Genomic DNA, 24,444 nt, shown 5'->3' with positions numbered 1-24,444 from the left:
TATTCAAATATAGTCATTGTGCCTATCTCAAATTCAAAGCACAGTAAAAAATGTATATCATTTTCATAAAATAATATAACAGGACACCTCAGAGTTCTCCAAAAGAAAAACAGCCCTCATACAAAAATTTTATCGATCCCAAACATTATTATCCATCCAAACCTTTCCAGTCATCCCCTCAGTAATTTACCACCCTGCCTTCAACAAAATCCTGAGAAAACAGGTAAGTCTTTCATCATGTGTTGATAGGTCATCAAGCCCAGACTGTAGTGGAGAAAGGAGGGAAGCAACTTAAAGAGCCAAGTATCCCTCCCTGAAAATTGCCTACGAGACCCATCCCACCTAAACCAGGAGCTGTGAGCTCAAATACTTCAGATTATCACAACCTCTGTAGTAACCCATGGGTGTACAAGTTCAGCAGCTACCCAGGAGCAGTTCTGATCATTCTGAATCAACTAGAGAACTGATTAGGGGACTGAGGGAAAAGCTAATTTTCCTGAAGTTCTTCCATCACAATCCAGCCAAAGAATGAATTAATTTATCTGTGTATAGAAGCCAAATCCACAACCTTCCACAATTTCCACAACACCAATCTTTGTACCAAAGGGAACCCTAAAGAATCAGGTACACCTCTGGCATTGGGAGTGGCCAACATAAATGAGGAAAGCAGTGCAGTAAGGACTACATTATGAACAGCAGAGCCTGCCAAAAGATGACACTTCCATTTAGCTTCCATTGGAGGTTTCAAAATTTGTTTTCATTGTGCACTGGAATGAAAACAAAAACTCTCAAATATTTTAATGAAGACAGAATTTTGTTGAAATGTCCATTTTTGGATTGAAACCAGAGCTGTTCAATTCAGGAAGTTTGTGGGAGGCGGTGTATGTGTGTGTGGAGAAAGTCTTTCTCTCTCAGTCTTCTCAATGAACTTAGTCGAAGTGGGTATTCACCCACGAAAGCTTATGCTCCAATACTTTTGATAGTCTATAAGGTGCCACAGGACTCTTTGTCGCTTTTTAGTCAAAACCGATACATCTCTGCCTCAATGAAACTGCATATGTCATCAAAAATATTATGACCAGTTTTAATGACCAGCATATCAATTTCAGTGTCCCGTCCTCTGCAGTCCTGCTAACAATCATAATGTAGATTTATCCAGCACATATATATATTTCTTATCCTCTACCATTGGTTGACTTTTGCTTTATTTATCTTTAAAAAAATAAAACAAAAATATCTAAAACAAAGATAAAAAAGTCTCACAGCTTTAGAAATATATTGTTTTCTTCAAGGTGATTTAGGATTTTCTGCTTAAATGTTTAGCAAATATGCCATTTGCTCTGAAAATATATTTCAGAAAGTACAGCAGGTGAAGGAACAATTCTATATGATTAAGCTCTTTCAATATTGTGTATTTGAGAGCAGTGAACTCTCCTAGATTATGTTCTGTGCATGTATTCATTACCTCCTCAACACCAGCATTTTATGAGTTCAGATTCCGTAATGTGTGCGTCAAATATGAAGCCTCTCATAAAATTGTCAAAAGGAAAATGCACTATTAATTTCCTTTTGAACTAAATAAGGTTAGTGCATTAATGTTTCTGATGTTAAAGAAGTCAACTTTTATTATAAAATGTGGTTAGAGAGATTGAGACACAGTTGGCTACAATAATGGAAATGTAAATCCTCAAATTCCTCCATTATAAACATGCTTGAAATAGATAAGACTGCGTGAATTCAAACCCCAGTGAATTTTGGAGACAGAGAATACTGGTATATTCACATTAACCTTTCCTACATTTCAAGCAATTAAACACTGAGCATCCAAATCTGATTATAAATATATAAACAAAGACAAGGAAGGTGATAACAAATATCTTATGTTGCTCTCAGCTTTATCCTCTTTATTTTATTCAGTAACATTTTACATTCCTGGAAGACATTTTTCCTTTAGATTAGTTCAGCATGACTGTTTTCTTTTTCATTTTACATTACAGCATTCCTAAGAGCTAAATACTCAGTTGTGCAATTAAAAAAAAAGTTGTATGCTTTTTAGATTTTTGGCAGGTCTTTATCTGAAAACCTTAATATCAATTTTTTTATTGTTTTGATGCTTTTTTCCCTTGAACTCAAACAACATTGAATAAAGGCAGTCGTCAAATTTTGCTCACCTTAGTCATAGGAATATTTCCTTTTGCTGTAATGGGACTAACTACATGAATGAGTGAGATTTGGCTCAATGTGGATATTTGTTCTTACTAGATGGAAGTCAAAGTAATAAAATCACCTAAATATTCCTGGCATCAGTTAAATAGTCCTAAAACAGCTTCCCAGTGGGACACACTGCATTTCTAACCCTGGAAAAAGACGATACATGTGATTTTAATTTGTGACATTTTCATGAATAGAAAAAACTATATTTGGTGATCGTAGGGGTGCATTACATTTAAATATATTTATTTTATTTCATTTTTTCTCCCTGAATCCTTTACATTTTTACTAAGGTGAACTAATGCACATGATTTTGCAGGCAGAAGAACTTATGAAATAATCCCAAGCACTTTTTTAAATTCTCCAAAACATTTGTGAAATTGTTTCTTGTAAACTATGACATATATGTAGAATATACATGGTGGTGGTGTAGTATGAACATTTTATTAACATAATTTAAGATGACTTGTATAACTCACCTATGGCTTCATCACTCATGTGTAATGTGATTGTCCCAAACTCATGCAAATAGACTTTTATACACACTACGCTATCTGTTCCCTGTACTGTATGTGTATATGCACAATTTGATTTAGAATAAAATGTCAACCAACAAACTCTGAGCATTCTGTTGATTATTTAAAATTACAAGTAAAGTACAATACAATTAGCTCACTCTTCCTACTAAGCCACAGCACATATTTGATTATTACTGCCCCAATAGATAGGTCAATAACTCTATCCACCCACCTCTTTTGAAACAACATATGTCTAAAATAACAATTGTATGCAGGTGTCCATATGAAAAACTCCAGTATTCAAAGGATGATACTGTTATATTACAAAGAATGTAAATATACATTCTTTATAATACATGGAACCCAAAGACTCTTTCCCCTTCTACAGTTTTTATTAATCTCTTGGCATAGGTTGGGAGACTAAGAGTTTAATTTTTGTACATAATAAGGCGAGAAAAATTGAATGGATATAAGAATAGGCTATCATCTCTTTTACAATCGGATATGTACCATCATTCTTTCCCACTACGAGGAATTTGACAAACTGTACATTCTATCATACAGAAAATTAGCACATTGTGAGCCAAATTAAGTTTTAAATTTATGCCATAATATTATCCTCTCACACTCCCTAGCAGAGACATAAGCTTCATAGTGTGATATAAGCAAGGGGAGAAAAATTGCCAGTGAAACTAAATACTGAGTACTGGTAACTCAAACTGGTAAATGAGTTTATTACTATACCTCAGTTTAGGCATTGTTATTAGTGAGCAAAAAATGCATATTGTCCATTTTGGTATGCAATTGGTAGAGAGAGCCTAATATTTCTTTCTCCTTTTATAAAGGATATTGCTAGATATTTATTCACACTATCCATTTTACAGCTGAATGCACAATAATATTAAGTTATTCATTGTTGAATTCTATCTCTCATTGGTCTATGTCTTTTTTCTTCCATTATGGCAGTTGTAAGAGGATTTCTAGCTCGCCAGCGTTTGCTACAGAAGATGAGCATCAAACAGCAAGAGGTCACATCAATCAAAGACTTTCTGCAGAATGCAGAGGATATGGGGCTGAAAGCATATGATGCTTTGGTCATTCAGAATGCTTCTGACATTGCTCGGGAAAATGACCGGCTCCGCAATGAAATGAATGCTGCGTACCGTAGGGAAAAGTTAGAGGTTAGAAACAGGCAAGAAGAAGCCCCCAAAAGGTAAGGAAAGAAAGCAACTTCTCTAACTGTAGGAATCAGTTTTCCTAAAGTTCTCAGTGCAGGCCATGCTAGTCATGGCAGTAATAATGCTCATATGTAAACTTGACTCTGGCTTCTTTAAATGTATGCTCAAATGACTCTTGGGTCTTCATTAAATACTTTTCTTGTTTGTAAAGCCATATCAAGTAATTAATTCTAGCTGCATAAAGCAACAATATAAAAGATATCTGATTCAGGAGGCACCAGCACATACAATAACTATTGTTAAAATCTCTAAGACATTTTAGCATTTAAAAATAAATAGTGTTTCAGTATAAGTGAAATAGATTTTTAGTGAGATTTTAATAAATAATTATAATAATTAATAATAATAACTCTATCTTAGAAAATTCAACTGGATGCATGCCAAGATAACAGGAACAGCTATGCAGGCATAAAAAAAGCAGTGAAGTCCAGACTGAGAAATGTGCCTAATAGACAGATTGCCAAGAGGATCTTTTCTTCTCATTTAAAAAATCGCTTAATGTTTAGCATTAATTGGAAGTTTAATGAACCTATTCTAGCAAATCTAGCAAATATTCTAGCATCCATCCCTGTAGGTTAAGTACTGATACCTACATGGAGAGGTGGTTTTTGTAATATAAACTTATTATCTGTGTCTATAACTCACTGATCATAGGAATGTTTATTTTTCCACAGGAGCTTGATTCCAGCTCATTGTATCTTATCAGAAACAGCTTCCCCTGGCCTCCATTGCCTCTGTCAGATGATTTTTATTGAAGTAAAAATGAGAGTGGGTCTGTTTAATTAGCTTCAGATATCCCAGTGATTACATACTGAAGGAAATGCCTTTGTAGGAAAGACTGTAATTAAACATTACACTGAAAACAAATTATCCACTGAGCACCAAGCTTTCATCTTTAGCTATTTCATGTACTACATGGGCAGCTGGCTATATCCTGTAGTTGAATCCAGCTCTGCTGGTGATCTGCCATGCAGAAATACAATTATAAAAACAAATGCTGGAGGGCTTGTTTGTAAAGTTATTGTACTACCATCTTTTAGTTAGTACAGTACATTGCTACACTGTATTACAAGGCTGGTTTTAGACATCTGGAAGGTGTCTTCAGTTACTTTTAATCTAAGTAACTCTTTCTTTTTAAGGTTGAAGAAATTTGGTGTGTGTGGAGGGGGTGGGGTCTCATTTTCACCAGCTTGTTGGAATCAAACTAGCAATATTATTTTCCAATATATATTGGAAACTGCTGAGATTTTAAGTACAATCACTACAATAAGTTAGAAAAATCCACAATTGTGCTCAAAATGATAATAATGGAAAGCTTAAACAAGACTTGTGTTGGTGTATAGGTAGGATATAACACAAAGCCAAATTCATCTCTTAAAAGGTCACAATATTTTAAAGATTTGGATTTCATAAGTAGAATTTATAGTTGTGGTTTTTTTTAGAAAACAGTGATAAAAGCTCAGCATTTGCTGCCTCAGTAACTTTCTATTAAAATGCATTTCCCAGAAATTGTCATTCAGATTGAAATCCTAGCTTTTGACTGTGCTTAACAATCAAAGTGTGAACAATTCATTCAATGAATGTCTGATAAACAATATGAAAGTGCTTGAGGAAAGCTGTATTTGGGTGAAAAAGATCCAGTGTCCTGTTTTATCATAAAACAGGAAATGGAAGAATGCTAGCAGCTTGATCTGGATTTGTTTGTCAGAAGATTACTACACACACCCTCGAGGCACAGCAGGGGTGTTGGAAGATTGTTTACCAAAAAGCCGTTGTTATATTTGCATGAACAGGTTCATTGTTATCATTTGAATAATGCATCTGGGCATCTTTTCTGTGTTTTCAGAGTTGAAGACAGGGGTGGGAAGGTCTCTGAGGACAGCTTTGCTGGCTGCCGAACGCCTAAGCATTTTCATTCCAGTTCTGTGCCTATCCCCATGGCAGTGGATGGCTTGGTACATTCTGTGGCTGGATCATCCATCAGATCCCCCTCCCTGTACTCTGTGTTCAGCATGGATGATAGCCTGCCATCACCAAGGAAACAGCCTCCTCCCAAACCAAAGAGGGACCCCAACACACGACTGAGCGCTTCATACGAGGCTGTTAGCGCTTGCCTGTCGGCAGCTTCTAAGGAAACAGCTAATGAAGGTTAGGCAGAAAGGGACTAACCCTCACAAACATTGATCTTTTGACTTTGAATCTTTAAAATGTTTTCAGAGGCCTTCATAAAGTCTTGTTTCCTTAGAATATCTTCAGTGGCAATAAATAAAATTGCCAACTTATCAGTAATTCCAACTAAATCAGTAAATAACTATTCATTTGTTCTAATTTCCTAGTTTGTCAACAACAAAAACTTATTTACAGAGTTCTCCCTGGAGTTAAGTGAGGTGTGTCAATTTTAGCCATTCTGCCCTATTAACTATTTTATTTAACTTTTAAACAGTGTTATAATCTTCTGACAGCTAACGTAGAACATTTTGAATGTTGAATTTTACTAGGTTAGATCTAAATTATCTACTCTTTCTCTCCACATTAATATGAAGGCACAAGAATAAACCACACCAGAGATAGCGGCACTTGAGTTGCGAGTTAAGTGAATTATATGAGAATTCACATGTGGTGAACTTGGAGGTAATGGTACACAGATCATACTGAAATAGGATGAAAGTTCAAAAATGTTTCAAAGCATTACAGTGTGTAAACTGCAATTTTGATTAAAGTAGTCCTGCCCCCTCGCCGTACTTCAAATTAAAGAGGAAGAAATGCTTTTCGCTCTCACTTGTTAAGCCTGAGTAATCAGATTTTGCCTAGAGGCTAACAGATCCTTCCTTTGCTGCAATCAGGGTGGGAAATAATATACAACCACTCGGTAGCCACTCGTATGGTGGCTAGAGGCACTGCATATCCTCTTTGCCTGATAATTTAGGTTGATGTGTCTATGTCAGATGTATTTCCATCTTTCCTATCCTTCTTCTGGCCCATCCACCCCTGAAACCGCTCTTTGTGCTCCAGAGGGGAGAGAAGCATTTAAGGGATGGAGAGTTCCAGTCCATGCTTGAGGCTTTCTATCCCAGTTCAGTGAAACTGCAGCAGTTGCACAGTGTTTGGGCCTTCTGTGTCCAGCAGCGCTAGGGAGGAATAATATACCTACAATCAAATGGTTCTTTGAAATAAAGACATTTTTTCTTATGTTAATGGTAGTGTATATGTACTAATTTATAAGTCAGCTGGCATCTTTGAAGGTGCATGGGCTAAATAAATGTGAAATTATTGGACCAGATTCTTTACTGTACCCAAGTTCTGATGGGAATGACAGATTGGAGGTCTGTCCAAAGAGTCAGCTATAGCTCCCTGATTCTCTACCCCAAGTGGTGTCTGGGGCTACTCTAGTTGGTGACAGCTAGTCAGGGTTCTAAGGGATCAATTACCAGCTGCGGATAGCCCCTGGCATGCCATCCACTTCCACTCTTCCCTTCCTGCACCAGAGGCTGTGAGGAGGGTAACTACAATCTGGTTATGCCAGCTCTAAACCCTTCGAGAGAATGTCCTCCAGGCTGTAGGACTTCATGGCAGGGACCTTGTGTGTGGTTTCTACTTCCTTTGTGCTGCTTCCCTCCCTCGTGCATTAGCCAGCAAAAATGGGCAAACCCAGTGGACACTGCACACTCCTGCAGAGCACCGCTCATTGAATGACTGATCTGTTCAGGTATTTCTGATTCTCACCCTTTGATGACTAACTTTAGTACTACTGATAGGAAGGCAAGATTCCATCTCTTCACCTCCAATGATAGAGGCCAGTGGTTTTTGAAGCAGAAAGTCCTGAGTCTTATTTCTTACTCCATATGCGTGCAGGTTAGCTTTTGACCAGAGCTCATTACAGTACCTTGAATCCTATCCAATGAAGGTTTAAGTACAAAACTTTTGTAAGACATTATCTTGCAGAAGACTCAAGACCTTGATCTGTTGTTAATATATATACTTATATATTTCCATTTCAGTATTGACCCGACCAAGGCCACACAGTGATGACTATAGCACCATGAAAAAGATTCCTCCCAGAAAGCCAAAAAGAAGTCCAAACACAAAGCTCAGTGGCTCTTATGAAGAGATATCTGGCCAAAAGCCTGGGGATGTGAAACATTCAAACGTAGTATCTAAAACAGGTGGTCATGACATTATGACAATACAAAGAGCAGCTTCTGCTGATGGGCCACATCACAGCACGTTGAGTTTGTGTATGTCACAGGAAGAGGAGGAAACTGAGCCGGTGTATATTGAAATGGTAGGGAATGCTATGATGAATAGTTCTGCTGAACCAGAAAGCCCAGACCAAGGAGAGTCTGTTTATGAAGAGATGAAATATTTTTTACCGGAAGAAGGCAGCAATGGTAATGGGATGGTTCCATTAGTGACCGGATCTCCTCCGCTGTTGTTTGAGAGCAAAAACTCTGTACCAGCTGAAGAACTTGATGCAAATAATCAAGCAGCCTTGGGCTATAAAGACTCTTGTGACATTCCAGCCCCTTTCCCAAACTTGCTTCCCCATAGGCCCCCACTTCTTGTGTTTCCTCCAACCCCTGTAACATGCTCACCTGCTTCTGATGAATCACCCCTAACACCACTAGAAGTGAAAAAGCTTCCTGTCTTGGAAACCAATCTAAAATACCCGGTGCAGTCAGAGGGTTCAAGTCCTCTATCCCCACAGTATTCCAAAAACCAGAAAGGGGAGAATGAAAGGCCTTCATCCCCAGGTTTGGCTGTATTTAATGTTTCAAGCAAAGTATCTCCTCCTTCAACTCCTCCTCCTCCTCTCCCTCCCCCGCCTCCTCCTATGCCCCCATCTATTTCCTATCGACCTTCCTCACATTTTACTTTCCCCCCAGAGACTTGTGCTACTTTTCTGGCTAATACAGGGAAAACAGGAACAAACTCAGATCCATCAAAAGTACCTCAGAGACCAAATCCTGTTCAAGTTGGAGGTTCATCTTCCCCATTCCCCAAGCTGCCTTACTCTCCAGTAAAGGTGGCAAGAGCTGAGCACAGGAAATCAAACTCCAACTCATCATCTCCACTTCCATACAGCCCTACAAACTCAAGACCCTTGACCAGTCCCCTTGATGAGTTAACTAGCTTGTTCAACTCAGGACGGAGCATGCTTCGAAAGTCCGCAGCAGGAAGAAAGATTAGGGAGCCTGAAGGTAAGCTTGATGGGAATACTTCACCGTACTGTGTGTTCTCTCTGCACACACTCAGTTGACAATATCTGTATCTCAATATTTGTGCCAGTTCTTTTGGTTGTGGTATTAAATTTAAAAGTGAACTGAAAAGCACTGATAAGTAAATGTTTTAATCTCTTCTATCATACTGTCAGCACTGCACCTTCACCAACTATGCCTGCCTCCAGCATCCACTTCCCCCACAAATGTCCTCATGCTTTCTTCCACACTCATCCTTATGCAGTGAATACACTCCCTTTGTTCCATCAGCTCCCTCTCCAAGTCCCACTCTGCCACCACAAACATGAACTCTGCTAACTGATGATGGCTAAGGTAGGCTAGGTAATGATTTTTGCCTTGGGGCAGTCTGAGATATCTGATACTTTTTTTATAGTACAAAAGCAAAGGGGGGAAATTTATATATATATTTGTGTTTCCCGCTGTCTTGTCCTTCATGTGCCACTTATCCTCTTGAATGTAAGCTCTTTGTGGCACAGATATTGTCTACCTTTGTGTTTGTACAACACCTAGCATAATGGGGTCCCATTCCTGATGGAGGCACTGGGAAGTATGGCAATATAGGTATTTAATAATAATAAATAGATTATTTTAAGATCCCAACTATTAAGAGAATATATGTATAGAGTTAAATTACAAAAATACTTACATTCTAAAACAAAGACCACAAACAGATCTACAAATTACTCAGCATAGCATCTCTGGAGTACCAGTATGTTCTTTTCAATTTGTTGACTAACTGCCAGACTGACGTACGTGTGTGTGTGTGTGGGTGGGTGCATGCACGTATGTGAGAGAAAGAGAATGTGTTCACTGGAACTGTTCTTCAGAAGTACTACAGTCAGGAGAATCTCCATGTTTTTCACTTTCACAACTTTTTGCAGAAAAGGCCTGTTTTAAAGCAAAATAATGTGAAAATAAAACATTATGCCCATCTCTTCAACCACCTTTAAAAGAAACTATTCATAGCTCAGATTCAAAGAAATGTAAAAAATCCATACACAACCCCAAGTTGCGATGCATGATACTTTGCTAATTCTTTGTGGGCTGTTTTAAGGTATTCCTTCCAGCTCAGATACAGTGAAACCCCGCTATATCGCGATGTTTGGGGTCCAAAAAATTACATTGCGCTAAATGCGGGGTCGCGGTATAGCGGGGTTTCAAGCCCGTCAGTGGTCCCCAAGGTGGTGCATTGATGTGCTCCACCTAGTGCCTAGTGCCCAGCAGGGGAGAGAAGCTGCGGTCCCGTGCCTGCCGGGGACAGTGAGCTCCGGCACCCACAGCCCTGGAGCTTTCTGTCCCCGGTAGGCGCGGGGCCGCGGCTCCTCTTGAAGCCGGAGAGGAAGATAGGTTTTTTTAATGCTTACTTTGCTATTGCTCCAGTTTCACAGAGAAACTGTCCCACAAAATAAAACAACTTGTGTCAGAAGTAGATAAATTAGAAACCAATAGCCTATTTTTATAAAATATATATCTTGTAGTTGTGAGAAATCAGGGAATAAAAATGCAGAAAATATATTAGCAGTTTATACAGTTCCTCAAGTTTTCTCTGAAATGTCTACTTTTCATCTACTAGTCAGTTCTTACACTACAAATTTAAATGTTTTTCTTCACATTCCAGTAGTTTAAACAAAATGACTAGATAGTACATCATATGAAGATGAGTTTACAATGTCAATTCAGTGGCAATATCTTGACTGCAAAATTGTATTTTGTATATTTCAGTAGGTTAGCTGTATCATACAGAATATTTACTTTACAGAGTTTCATTATTACATTTTCATGAAGACACAAGTTTGGATAATGCAATCATGTTTCTCCATTTAGAAGAATTTAAGACTCCAATCTAATACAAGAGGGGTTGCAACGAAACACACACACACACACACACACACACACACACCCTAATTGATGACCAGGCTTTCAGATTGCAGAGCAAAGTCCATTGTACCTGATGCAATTGAGCAGAAGCTTGCTACTTTACATACATAGTTTTGAGACCATAATATTTTACAGATCCTTATTCAGTCATTCACCTTGTGCAAGGAGCAAAAGGTTTAAGATTTTTTGGTAATTTGTTATTATTGTACAGAATAGTGAAGCTCCAGATTGGTGTGCGTGCAGATTATGAATTTTTAGAGTTCATCTTGATGTCAGCAGTTACTTTAGCTATATTAATAATGCAGTTGGCAAGTCTTCTAATGTCTGATTCAAAAGTGGAGTCTGGTCATCTGGTTTAATGTTACTTTTTTAATTTAATAACAACCACATACCAAAAAAAAAAAAAAAAAAAAGTATGTAATGCACTATATACAGCAGTTTCTCTCCATATAAAAGCAGTGTGCCAGCTGTCCTCCTTGGACAGTCCTAGTCTGCGGGGAGTGTCAACAGTTTGTTTAATACCAGAATCTGTTAATTTAAAATCCAGGATTATTGAATGTATGAAATGTATGATCCTCTTTTCCATCTTTGAACCCATATCTGGCCCAGTAATTAGCTTTGTTTGTGTAAATATTGATGGCATATTTAAATTGGGTCTGATTTCCTACTTTCAAACATAATGAAAAACGATGTATCGTTGGCTTGATTATCCTCTCATTTTTTGTATATTGTATTCTCTATGGGCACAGCTCCATTGACTCCTGTGGGGTTAGTTTATGCGGATATAATAGAGCAGAATCAAACTAAATTAGAGGATATTAAGTAAATATATTTAGGAATTTTCATTAAAGTGGACATCACAGACTCTTTACACACATTTGACAAAATACATTGAAAATATTTTGGCTTTTTTTCATATAAGGAGAACAAATTTAATTGGTTTCTCTCACCATTATGTCTTTGGCTCAAAAGTGGTTGTTAAATTGGAAGTGGAAGTGCATTCTCAATGCACCTAAGCACTTCCCTTTTAGTGCAGCACGGTAGGCCCACTTCAACAGAGACTGCAAATTGGCTTTTATGATCCACACAAAAGGTTGTCTCAGGTTTAGAGATTTCTACAAACTCATTTTTCATTACCTGTGATCAAAAGATGGAGATCAGCTCAGGTATCCTGTGATCCGAGGCTAGTGTATCAACTAAGCCTACCATCTAGCAGCTCTGAATTTACCTTTCACATGGAAAATATTGGACTCCTAAATATTTCATCAAGACAGCACTAAGTATGAAAGATCAAAGTTCAAGGAAGGTATACCATACAATTTAAAATCAATATTTTATTAGATAAAAGCTGCTGCATAAATTTAAGTGCAGTTATATATAAATTGTTACATATAAATTGTTGATGAGAAAAAGGATCTATTGCATCAAAGAAACACAGACAAATATACACAGTGTGTTTTTACGGCTCACATTTTAGTTTACTGCACATCTATAGTTCATTTCTCTTGTAACAGCGGTTATAAATATTACCTTTCATTTAACCTCTGGTGCATTTTAATAAGATAGTAACATAAGGAAGTGGATTGCTTTATGCAAAATTTGAAGTGTTATATTGGAAAATGCATAACTTCTTGGCTTGTCTAGTATTTTTATAATATCTTATTCTGTCTAGTGAATTTTAAGCTCTTGCAAGATTCCTCTCTTTCCCCAGATTCTCTTTATTTGAAATGGTTTATCTATAGTAGGTGATGCCACGTGTGCATGAAAATTAAAAGGTTTGTCCAGAACAGTGATCTTCAGTTTACTACTATATGATTCTCTTCACTGAAGAGAGTATAATCCAGTCAATGACTTTATCTCAAAATAGAGGATGAAATTCAGGCCTTTTTGAAGTCAATGAACATAAGAACGGCCGTAATAGGTCAGACCAAAGGTCCATCTAGCCCAGTATCCTGTCTACCGACAGTGGCCAATGCCAGGTGCCCCAGAGGGAGTGGACCAACAGGCAATGATCAAGTGATCTCTCTCCTGCCATCCATCTCCATCCTCTGACAAACAGAGGCTAGGGACACCATTCCTTACCCATCCTGGCTAATAGCCATTAATGGACTTAACCTCCATGAATTTATCCAGTTCTCTTTTAAACCCTGTTATAGTCCTAGCCTTCACACCTCCTCAGGCAAGGAGTTCCACAAGTGGACTGTGCGCTGTGTGAAGAAGAACTTCCTTTTATTTGTTTTAAACTTGCTGCCCATTAATTTCATTTGGTGGCCCCTAGTTCTTGTATTATGGGAACAAGTAAATAACTTTTCCTTATTTACTTTCTCCACATCACTCATGATTTTATATACCTCTATCATATCCCCACTTAGACTCCTCTTTTCCAAGCTGAAAAGTCCTAGCCTCTTTAATCTCTCTTCATATGGGACCCGTTCCAAACCCCTAATAATTTTAGTTGCCCTTCTATGAACCTTTTCTAATGCCAGTATATCTTTTTTGAGATGAGGAGACCACATCTGTACGCAGTATTCAAGATGTGGGCATACCATCGATTTATATAAGGGCAATAAGATACTCTCTATCTTATTCTCTATCCCCTTTTTAATGATTCCTAACATCTTGTTTGCTTTTTGGACCACCGCTGCACACTGTGTGGATGTCTTCAGAGAACTATCCATGATGACTCCAAGATCTTTTTCCTGATTCGTTGTAGCTAAATTACCCCATTATGCTATTCAGTAAGGCCAAGACTTCATCCAGAGATCTCACTAAAAGTAAGGCTCATTTTTGGAGCTCTTCATAGTAGTTCATTTATTTTTTAAAAATCGAGTGTGAAAGGTACTAGATTACAGCCTTGGAGACTAAAGTTCTTTCTTTATTCCCAGAAGTACAATAGAGGCAGTGCAAGCAAATCTCAATAGTCTGCCTCAGTCTTGACCTGGAGGAACAATCTCAAGGGGTGAGAAGACTCTCATGGCCATTCATTTCTTGACCTCTTTGTTGAAACTATCAACCAGTGGTTTTGTGACATGGACATTTGCCTGCTGTGGACTGGATTGAGACTGCACCAGCTCTTTTCACATAGACCACAAAACACCCAGCAGATGGGAATAATTTTCAGGGACTACTGAACTGGGCTCGACTTATATTAGTGTTGTTATTCCTTTGTAGCACCTAGAGGCCCCAACTGCAATCAGGGCCTATTGTACTAATTTATGTACATACTGTTCACATATTAAGAGAAGATTCCTACTCTGAAGAGTTAACAACCTAAATAGACAAAACAGACAGTAGGGAACTGAGGCACAGAGAGGTTAAATGATTTGTCTAGGGTCATAAAGGAAGACTATGACAGACCAGAGACACGGGTGACCACCCCTTTTTAAAGGCAAAAGTAGGACACATGTAGGAGCCCCACCTGCTCTGTGGCCCCATCCCTCCTCTTCCCCAAGGCCCTGCCCCGCTCTTCCTCTCCCCCTGAGGACCCACCCCCTGCTCAGGCTGGAAACCAGAGCCAGGCCATGGTAAGAGTCGCCCAGGGAACTCGGGCCGCTGTGGGGAGTCCCAGACTCTCCATCTGCCCTGGGTGGGGGGCTGGAGTGCCTGAGAGCAGCCCCCGGCCCATATTCCTGCCCCCTGAGAGTGCCACCCATTGCAGGTGGAAGGTCCTGGCCTCCCTGGGCAGCTCTTACCACAGCCCAGCTCCACTTCCAGCCTGGCCAGGAGGCGGGACCTCCAAGAGAAGAGGAGAAGCAGAGACAGGGCCTCATGGCTGGGGGTGGGGGGCGCTAAGGCCCACTTCTATCCCCCATGCTGGGAAGAGGCAGTCACCACCCCTGAGCTTCGGGCAGGTGCAGAGCAGCGCTGCAGGGAATTTGGGACAAATGCTATCCCTGAGTCATTCAGCCCAGGACCAGGACTTGAACTCTGCATTTTGGATTTGAATCTAGCCCTTATGAGTCCCACTTCAGTGCCATAACCACAAAACCATTGCTGCTATCTAGATTATGCTACTGATTTCAAAGATAAAAATTTCAATACCCATTGTCACAGTTCCGGGCTAGCTGCAACTTTGACTCCCTCTCGAGTCTCTTTGAGTGTCCTCATCCAGGTGACAGGCCTCTTTTCTTCATCTGTTCTGGGGAGAAACCCCATGATTTTCCGCTTCTCAGAATGGGTCCCAGGCTCAGTATCCTGATCGTGATTCCTAAGCAAGTCCTACTGGGTTTGAGCCCCAATAATCTTCCCTTTGGGAGCTAATGATGAATGCAGTGAGCCCAAACAGCCTTTCCAAAATAAAGTAATGTTTAAACTCAACGGTAGGACAGAGCATTACAAGAGCAAACAGTTTTAACACAGCAGTCTACATAGATAACTGTCTTACCTGAAGCTAAGGTAAGCATAACTTATCAAGGCATTCCCACTTCTAGGAACTGGAGTACAGTCTGCTTGCACTCAGTTCCTGTGTCTTCCCCTTGTGTTTCAAGGCTGTTCATTTATCAGTCCCAAAGCTTTTTGTCTCCCTGTATCTCTTAAACCTGGTTAAACTGATTTCTGCAGCCCCACCAGAAATGGGTTGCGGATAGACTTCCATGCAGTTGGCTCTCTGTATTGTCCTTTAATTATCAATAAATGTGGGGCTGGGGTGGCTATCAGAGGTGTTTGTCTGCTTTTTTGTCTATGTGCAGGCCAGCTCATGTCTGAGTTACCCCCTTTGAAATCATGCAGCAAGCAACACAATAACAATCAGATAGACATATAATATTCATAAAATGTTATGGGCATCTCCCACATCCTTCACATCCATTACCTATTTTGGGTCCCCTTTTTACCCGCTTCCTGAGTCAGATATTTCCCAGATAAACTTACATGCAAATGAGCAGCTCCATGCTATCCAATTATAATTGTGATACTCAGGAAGCTAATGGCCCCCAGGTATTGCAGATAGGAGTAACAGTCTCAAGTTGCAGTGGGAGAGGTTTAGGTTGGATATTAGGAAAAACTTTTTCACTAGGACGGTGGTGAATCACTGGAATGGGTTACCTAGGGAGGTGGTGGAATCTCCATCCTTAGAGGTTTTTAAGATCAGGCTTGACAAAGCCCTGGCTGGGATGATTTAGTTGGGGATTGGTCCTGCTTTGAGCAGGGGGTTGGACTAGATGACCTCCTGAGGTCCCGTCCAACCCTGATATTCTATGATTCTATGATATTTTGGCATCCTAGTTCCAGCTAGAGCTTAGCAAACAAACATGCTTTATATGATAGGCAGAGCTGTGGAAAATAGCAACTTGGTTCTTGTCTCTGTAAAGGAATGTCCTGTCAGAGGAGGGTATTCTTTTGATAGCTTGTAAATAATTCCCCACTATGAGCCGATTAAAGTAAGCTACTGTTGGTAGCTAACATAGCTCTATACTGGATTGCAAATTAAATTCCCACTTGGGTTTGAGAGATGAAATCCCAGTCCTTTATCCTCTAAGCCACTCAACCCTTCTTCTTAAGCAACTTAATAAAGATAATATTCATATCTGCATCTCATTATTCCTACATTATAACATAATAGATTTCATTCTTTTGTAGCAAAACCCAAGAATTTACAAATTGTGAGCACAATAGAAAGATATACTGTCACCTTTTATCTTCTGTTATCCAGGAGTACCGAGGAAATGATAATATGATACTTTGCATTTATATAGCATTTGTTAGCTGAGGATCTCAAAGCGCTTTTAAAACATTAATGAATTAAGCTTCAAAATACTTCTTTGGCATAGATCAATACCTGCTTATATACATCTGTTTAATTACCTAACACAGTTCTGTCTGACTCAAATATTTTCTGTGACTAATCTTCAGATTGAATATGTGCATACAGCTGAATAATTCACAAGTGAGTAATTTACTCTACACATTTAGGGTTGCTGTGCCCAATTTCTACTAGATACAGCAAAGTGGGGGAAATCAAGAGAGCTGCTCATAGCTCTTCGATGCTGGAGTCACTTCTAAATTAGCCCTACACTGGTTGGCCATGGACCCCCTAAACAGGGGATTACTGAGAAGGTAGCCTAGGAGCTAGCAACACCAGTTCCATGCTGGAAATTCTGCCATGCTAGGGGAGTTCTCTAGCTAGCAAGTAGTGTTGCCTTCATGTTACCAGAGCAGCACAAGGAGAATGAAGTGGGCCAGATAAATTTACTGCCTAGCCTCTTTTCTTGCTCAGAGAATTTCCATGAACCTTTTGTAATTCCAGACATGTTGTTGTTTTTTTTTAATTAGGGGTAGTAATAAACATTTATATAGTGACAAGGCCAAAAGGCTGCAGTTGGGATTGGGGACACATTGTGCAGGGTGCTGTGCAAACGTGGAGAAGAAACATTGTCCAGGAGAGCCTTCATGCAAAACAATGCAAAACAGACAAAGAGTTGGGGCACAGGGATGTAACATACAAGCGTATTAAGATGGTGAAGAATTGGCATCACATCTTTAGTTACATATTTCCTTGTTGATCTTGGGTTTTTTGTTGTTTTTAATTGGTATAGTGGTAGGGTGAGGAATGGGGAGGCTAGGAAGACTATAGGAATGAGAAAGGAAGGGAAAGAGGGACACTCACAGCTCTATGCCTGTCAAATTTACCCTTTATTTAATTTTTTTATTTGTTTTTTCTCTTGGATTGATCATAAGCAGCTCACTCTGAGGATCTGATAGCTATAGTCTGTATTTAAAATATTTAAAATTGGAACTGTTAGCTACGTGCAATAAGTCACATAAATTCCAGGGTATTGTGGTGTTCCCTGACCTCCAGTGTTTCTCTTTTAATCTGTAGAAGGTCTTGAAGAAACCACTGGAGAGAGGTAACAGATGATTGTGATTTGGGAATTTTAGACAGTGTTATGCTTTTTTTTTCTTCCTTTTTGGGCCATGCACAGGCCTTTATCAAGGCATCATTCCTAGAAAAAATTAGTCCATTGTAGCCTAATAATAGAATTTAATTTAATATTCTCTTGTCACATTTACACAACATATTTGCATATTCCTAACTTTGAAGGATGTGGGCTGTCTTGTTTAATGGCCTCTATGGAAGGGCAATGGTGATGGGTGTAGGGAAAACTTTCCTCACATTTGTGTGGTTTTCCACATTCAAATTTACCGAATTCCAGTCACATACTTAGGTCAACATTTTTAAAAGTGTTTTTGATTATGAGTGCATCAATTTTTGATTGCCCAACTAGAGAAACCTTTAATGCCCTGATTTTTAGAGAGTGGGTACCCAGAACTTGGTCCGCTCTTGAAGTCTTCTCCCCCCACCCCCCAGTTTGTCATTAGATGTTGGGGAGAGCTCATTCAGACCCCGCTTATATCATTAAACGTGCATGCCTAAAATTAAACATATGCATAAGTCATTGCAGAATTGGGGCTTTCGAGATTTTCCATAATTACTGTCTCAAGAGGAAGAAGTAAAGGGGGGAGGGCTGCACAATCTTTTCAAATAACTTTTTAAATTGTCCATTCCATGTGAGTTCCCTTCCAGTCCTCATGCTTTATGTAACACTTAACCTTTTCTAAGTTTTTCTCTGTTTTGTCTCCCTTAACTCCCACATCCATTCTATGGCAGAAGCACAATAACTAAGCTGTACCACCTCACCCCGGTGTATCTCAAGCACATAAACTGTAATAACACTCAGCATGTAACATGGAATTCAGGTGGCAATCTACAAGCCTATTATTTTAATAGGAAAGTGAAACTAACAGCCTGGAGTACTGTTCCATCTTTATTGCTGGATTCTGGAAATCACCTTGTAACTGAGAAGCATGGCCAGATTGGAATCTTTAAAATGTAAACAACATATTTTCAAATAATCAATAATGTAATGGCATATGGAGGTAGACTTGAATCCAAGATGCAGGTCCAGTGAATGCATTGTTCAGGAGTCATGCACTGTGTTGATTGTAGCAGAGGTGCATTGATGTTGCCTGCCAACAACATGAGGGAGGAGAGAACAAGTAAAGAAAAATGAACTAAAACAAGCTGTCATTTGTGGCAGCAACATCAGAAAGTTCTGACGCCTATACATATAAAATGCAATTATTTAGTAATAAAAATGGCCTGACTTCATTGCTAAGGGATTAAAGTTATTGTAGCGCCATTATTAGCTTGATCAGGACATGAAGGAGAATGAAACAGAGAAACAGATTTAAAGTGGCCAGCCACCACTTTATTAATTTTTAAGTTTTTTGAAGGAGGATATGCTAGGTATTTACTTGGGCCCACAATGGTGTTAAGTGGCCTTGTGCCATATAATTAGTCCTGGGTGGAGAATGATAATTCTGTTTTGTGGAGGATTTTGAGATTTCAAAATTTGTATTAATTTTGATTTGAATTGAAAGCTCCACATTTTGAAATTCTCCATAAAACAACAATTATGAGGGAAGGGGAATTTGTTTCTGATTCATTTAAATGTTTTTGTTATAAATGTTTATGAAACATTTCTATCAGAAATATTGAACAAAATGTTTTAACCCTTTTTGACTCAGAACAGGAAGTCCACTAGTAGGCATTTTCTACACAATTTTCAATATGTCATTTAGTCAGGGCAGGGAAGAGAGAGAGGAGGGTAGGAGTAGGACACTGACTGACTTTAAAAAAAATGGACTGGGACTTGTGATGAGAGGGAGGAAGGTCAGGTGGAAGGGATGAGGCAGCTAACTGTGTCTGCTTGCTACCACTATGAAGGAATCTCCTAAGTCTAACCCATTCATGGGGCAGGGAGTCTGGTACCAGTGCCCTTTAGTCTCACCTTAGGAGGCAGCACCCAGATGTGCTGGGGCCACCTTCCTAAATCAGCAGCCCCATTCTGCCTACCATGTCACTGGGCTGGCTCCCCAAGCCCAACATCCCCAAGCATACCTCACCCAGGTCATGTGAGGTCCATCATGTTTCAGTGGGACCACTTTGTATTAATATTTATTGGAACAGAGACAAGAAGTTGAGTGTTCCCACCTCCCATGTAATACCCTAAGCACCACACTCTACATCATCTCTCTTGAAGCCACTGGTACCCCATGCCCTGGGGCCCTCCATGACCACCAATTGACTCCTACTACTGGCCATTTGGGGACCTGGGGACTAGTACTCCCCTGCAGAGTCAATCCGATCTACCAGAGAGTCACCCTTTTCCTCCTCTCTAAGGGGATGTTCAGATCTGCTCCTGGATCTAGCAGAAGAGGAGAAGGAACATTACACTCCAGATCCAGCGGTCCTTCTGGAACCAGCAAGGCTGCCATCATCATCCCCAGACAAAGCAGTGACTTCTACATCTCCTTCCCTCTCTAGTCCCCCTTCCCCAGCACCCTACCCTCCGTCCCAATGGTTTCAGACAGTTTCAGGACTTTCGCCGCAGAATTGCTGGAGAGCTTCAGATTCCTCTCAAGAAGATCCAGGACTCCCAGCATAAATTTTTAGACATCATCCCAACAGCTGGACCCAACAGAATAGCTCTCCCCATTAATGAAGCCATACTGGAGCCAGCTAGGACAGTTTGGCACACCTTTGCCACCCGTGATCCCACCCACAAAAAGGTGGAGAAACGCTATTATGTGCCAGCTAAAGGAGTGAAATTTCTGTTTTCTCACCCTACTCCCAACTCACTGCTGGTCCATCCAGCTTTTGAATGTGCTTGACCACAATATCCATGGTCTACTCCTATCAATAAAGAGGGAAAATGCCTGGATATGGTGGGGAGAAAGATTTTCTCATCACCCAGCCTCCAGTTCAGGAAAGCCAATTAACACGCACTAATGGCTAAATATGATTTCCTGAGCTACGTCTATTTTGCAGAGTGTACTGACAGCCTTCCGCAGCATGACAGAGCTCATTTTCAATCTCTGATAGACAAGGGCAAACTGATAGCCAGGTCTGCTCTCCAATCTGCAGGCTGCTGATACCTCCTCTAGAGCTATGGCTACTGCCATTTTTATGTGCAGGGAGTCATGGCTCCATGCGATAGGCTCCCTCGGGAGATCCAGAATAAGACCGAGGACTTCCCCTTTGATGAATCACACCTCTTGAACCAGAAGACAGACGAGTCCCTCCATGCCTTTAAGGGCTCCAGAGCTACCCTCTACTCGCTGGGGATGTACATGCTTGTCCCTAAGAGTAAGTTCCACTGCCCATCGAGATCTAGACATATGGCTCAGCAGTTTTTTACATCAGAGGCCCTATGAACCACCACAGAAGAGACAGACATTCAAAAGTCCTGTTTCCCTATACCCTCTGCAACAGACTCTGCATCCCAACCTCAGTCCCTGGCTTTACATTATTCAGGGTTTGCATCAGGTATATATCAGTCCGAGAAGCCTTAAAGATCTTCCCTATTTCATACAAGCTGATAGCATCCTCCAGTTATCTTCTGAGTCTCTTTCTTATGCTCACTTCTGGCAGTTGGCCCCACTGAGCCTCTCATTGCACTGGACACCGGCCACACATTGCAATGAAATTACGCTTATACATTTACAACTTTAACATTTCTGTCATTACACCTTCCTAGCCTGAAAATGGGCCTCCAGGGTGCCAAGGCAAACAAAAACAAACCACTGCTTGACACCTTGTCAGTCTTGCCCTGAGGGGAAACAGTTCCCCAAACTGGAAACACAGTTCAAAGTACACCTCGAATCTAGGGCTGGGCAGCAACAGCAGCAGGATGGCTGCTGCATTCCTGTGAGAGATTTATATTCAGCAAAGGGCTGGAGCCATTTGAATTAATCTTCTTTCCCCTCAGAGCATGGCCAATGCATAACTTCCATGTACATTCTGGGAGGAGGAAGGCTGTGAAAGAGACAAGCTTGACCCTTCCTTTCCCTCTCCTCCTCTCAGGACTCAGGTTGCTTTTCCCTTAGCCGGTCTCATCAAACATCCTCCCCACTGAAACATGGGATAGAGTAGGGCATTTTAATATCAGCATTAAATGATATTTTTGGTAGAGAGAGAGAACTTCTGCCTCCTGCGTTGAGCATTTCACCATTATATGTTCTATATTCTCCATGCCTTTACTTAGCTCAACCACAGCCATACTTATTCTTTAGTAGTTTTCTTCTTGGGTTACATTATTTTCTTAATATTTTCAAGGTCAGATAAAAATGGTAATAGGATGGCTCATTTCTCTACAGCTTACTGTACTGTGTTTCAGTAGGCCATGATGATCTTGGCACATAAGGAAATAATGCTCTTCCAGTATCAAATTGCTAGATATACTCTAATATATGTCGAGAGAGAGAGAGATAAGGTTTTAGTGGGTAGCCATTACTCCACAGGGTTGAAAGATGAAATGACTTTTGGCTGTTATGGTCGAATCTGCAGACTGAAAGCATTACTGGACATTGGCCATTTTCTATTAAAAGAGAAACAGTTTTCAGCATAAACTACTAATCCCATTTATTTTAATTCTTCTTTTCTTTTTTTTTAAATGATGTTAGTCTTTCTTGACCTTCTGCACCTGAGGACAGGTCTACACTAGAAGTGCTACATTGGTGCAGCTGCACTGTTGCAGCTACACTGCTGTAGCGTGTCTGGTGAAGGTGCTGTATGTCGACGGGAGAGTCCTCACAATTCCTCCACCTCCGTGAGAGGCAGTAGCTATGTCAGCAGGACAGCATCTCCTGCCGTATAGAGCTGGTGTGGACAGCGCTTAGGTTGCTGTAACTTGCGTCGCTCGGGAGAGGAGCAGGTTTACACCTCTGAGCAACCTAAGTTAGATCGACTTAAGTGGTAGTGTAGACCTGTCCTCAGAGGCAGATTTTTCTTTTCTTTCTGAGCTGTGGCAGTGGGTACTGAAAGCTTATCCCTAATGACCCATATTACAGCTCTCATTGCACTTTGGCGACACTGCACCAATCGTGCAGGGGAAGTATGAACCTGACCCATTAAAGTCAATAGGAGCCTTCGATTGTTTTCACTGGGCTTTGGATCAGTCTGTAAAAGAGCTCTGAACTCAAGAACCACTGCCATGGAAAGACAAAAAATTGGAAGAGGCAGGTGAGTTATGGGAAGGAAGGTAGAGGTATTTTTTTAAAGAGAGAGCTAGAGGGAGAAATAGGCAGTCATTCCACGAGGGAGTAGTTCTGCAGGAAAAATATGGATTCAGAAATAGAAAAAGACAATCAATTGGCTAAGACATGAGTATGTGAATCTTGCAAGCATAATGATATTTTGTGGAAATCCCTGTACATGTTGACACTTACATTTGAGCTAAATTTTGTCTCTAAGTTTATTTAAGTGGGAGAGCAGATTTAATTTATTTTCTCCCTTAATTACCATATAGTCTTTCAATATCTGTCAATATACAACTTGTGTCTGCAGGCCAGTTGGACCCAATAGGTAGGTTCTGTTCATTCATTCTCCATGAAGGATGTGTAACTAGCTATATAAGCTGATGGTAACAATATTAATTTAAGTATGTTCCTACTCATAAAACAAATATAGTGTTTGGAAATTCACATTTGTGCTCATACAAAGAGATACATGTTTTATAACAGAATATTTTGAATATTTACAGCTCAACTAAAATGGGGACATTTTTTCTTTGTCAAAGAGAGAAGGATCATTTAGCCCCCTGGTATTTTGACTCATAGGAATTCACATAAAAAAAGAGAAGAAAAGAAGTAGTAATAGTTAATCATTTCCATGATTGGCATAGTCAAACTTTTTTTGACTATGAGAGCGAGTGTCTTTATTACACTCACTGTCTCATGATTATGTCATGAGCTCTAAACATCATCTCTTCCAGGAACTCTGAACATAACAGGTGAATGGGGGATTCATGAGTTGACTCTACTGTGTATCGTATTTGTTACATTTGAAAAAAATACTCCAGTGGTTTACAGATAAACAGTGTGACAATGTTTCTGACTCTCCACCATGCCACAAGTAATGGCCTAATTGTGCCCCAATTTACAACCCATTCAATCTCTTTGACTTCAGTGAGATTTTGCCAGGTGTAAGTCAGAGCAGAATTTGACTAAGAATTAAACACTCCGTCATATTCCTAGCAAAGTCTAATAATGTTCAAAATATTCTTATTCATCACAGGACCTGGGAAGTTTTCCTTTTAAAATCTTCCACTCTTGAAACCTCTGATCCTGCCTGCCTGCCTACCATAAACTGCCTATTGTCATGCTTTCACCCTTACTGGCTTCTCCCAATATCAGTGTCAGTATCACTCTTCACATAAGCTTTTGTTTATTCATTATCAAGTTAAGACACTGCCAATCTCTGTTGCAATGTACTTATGGTGAGAGCAACAGAGTGAGTTTGAACAAACAGCCAACACTCAATAGTGCTGACTAGCAGCGTGACAGCTTTAGAAGCCATATATT

General features: G+C 39.9%; 1 protein-coding gene across 2 annotated transcripts in view; it reads left to right on the top strand.

Moving 5' to 3' along the window:
• The window catches only part of MYO16 (myosin XVI), a 559,391-nt gene that overhangs the window by 501,445 nt on the left and 33,502 nt on the right, over window positions 1–24,444 (top strand). For both annotated transcript variants that reach the window (XM_034758177.1, XM_034758176.1), the window contains 3 exons: window positions 3,696–3,942; window positions 5,814–6,115; window positions 7,966–9,165. In XM_034758177.1, the coding sequence (XP_034614068.1) occupies window positions 3,696–3,942; window positions 5,814–6,115; window positions 7,966–9,165 (1,749 nt within the window). The remainder of the gene's footprint in view (window positions 1–3,695; window positions 3,943–5,813; window positions 6,116–7,965; window positions 9,166–24,444) is intronic.

The sequence above is a fragment of the Trachemys scripta genome, chromosome 1 (assembly GCF_013100865.1).
Source record: "Trachemys scripta elegans isolate TJP31775 chromosome 1, CAS_Tse_1.0, whole genome shotgun sequence".
Lineage (NCBI taxonomy): Eukaryota > Metazoa > Chordata > Testudines > Emydidae > Trachemys > Trachemys scripta.
The sequence above is the reverse complement of the archived record's forward strand: the minus strand, read 5'-3'. Positions and strand labels throughout refer to the sequence as shown.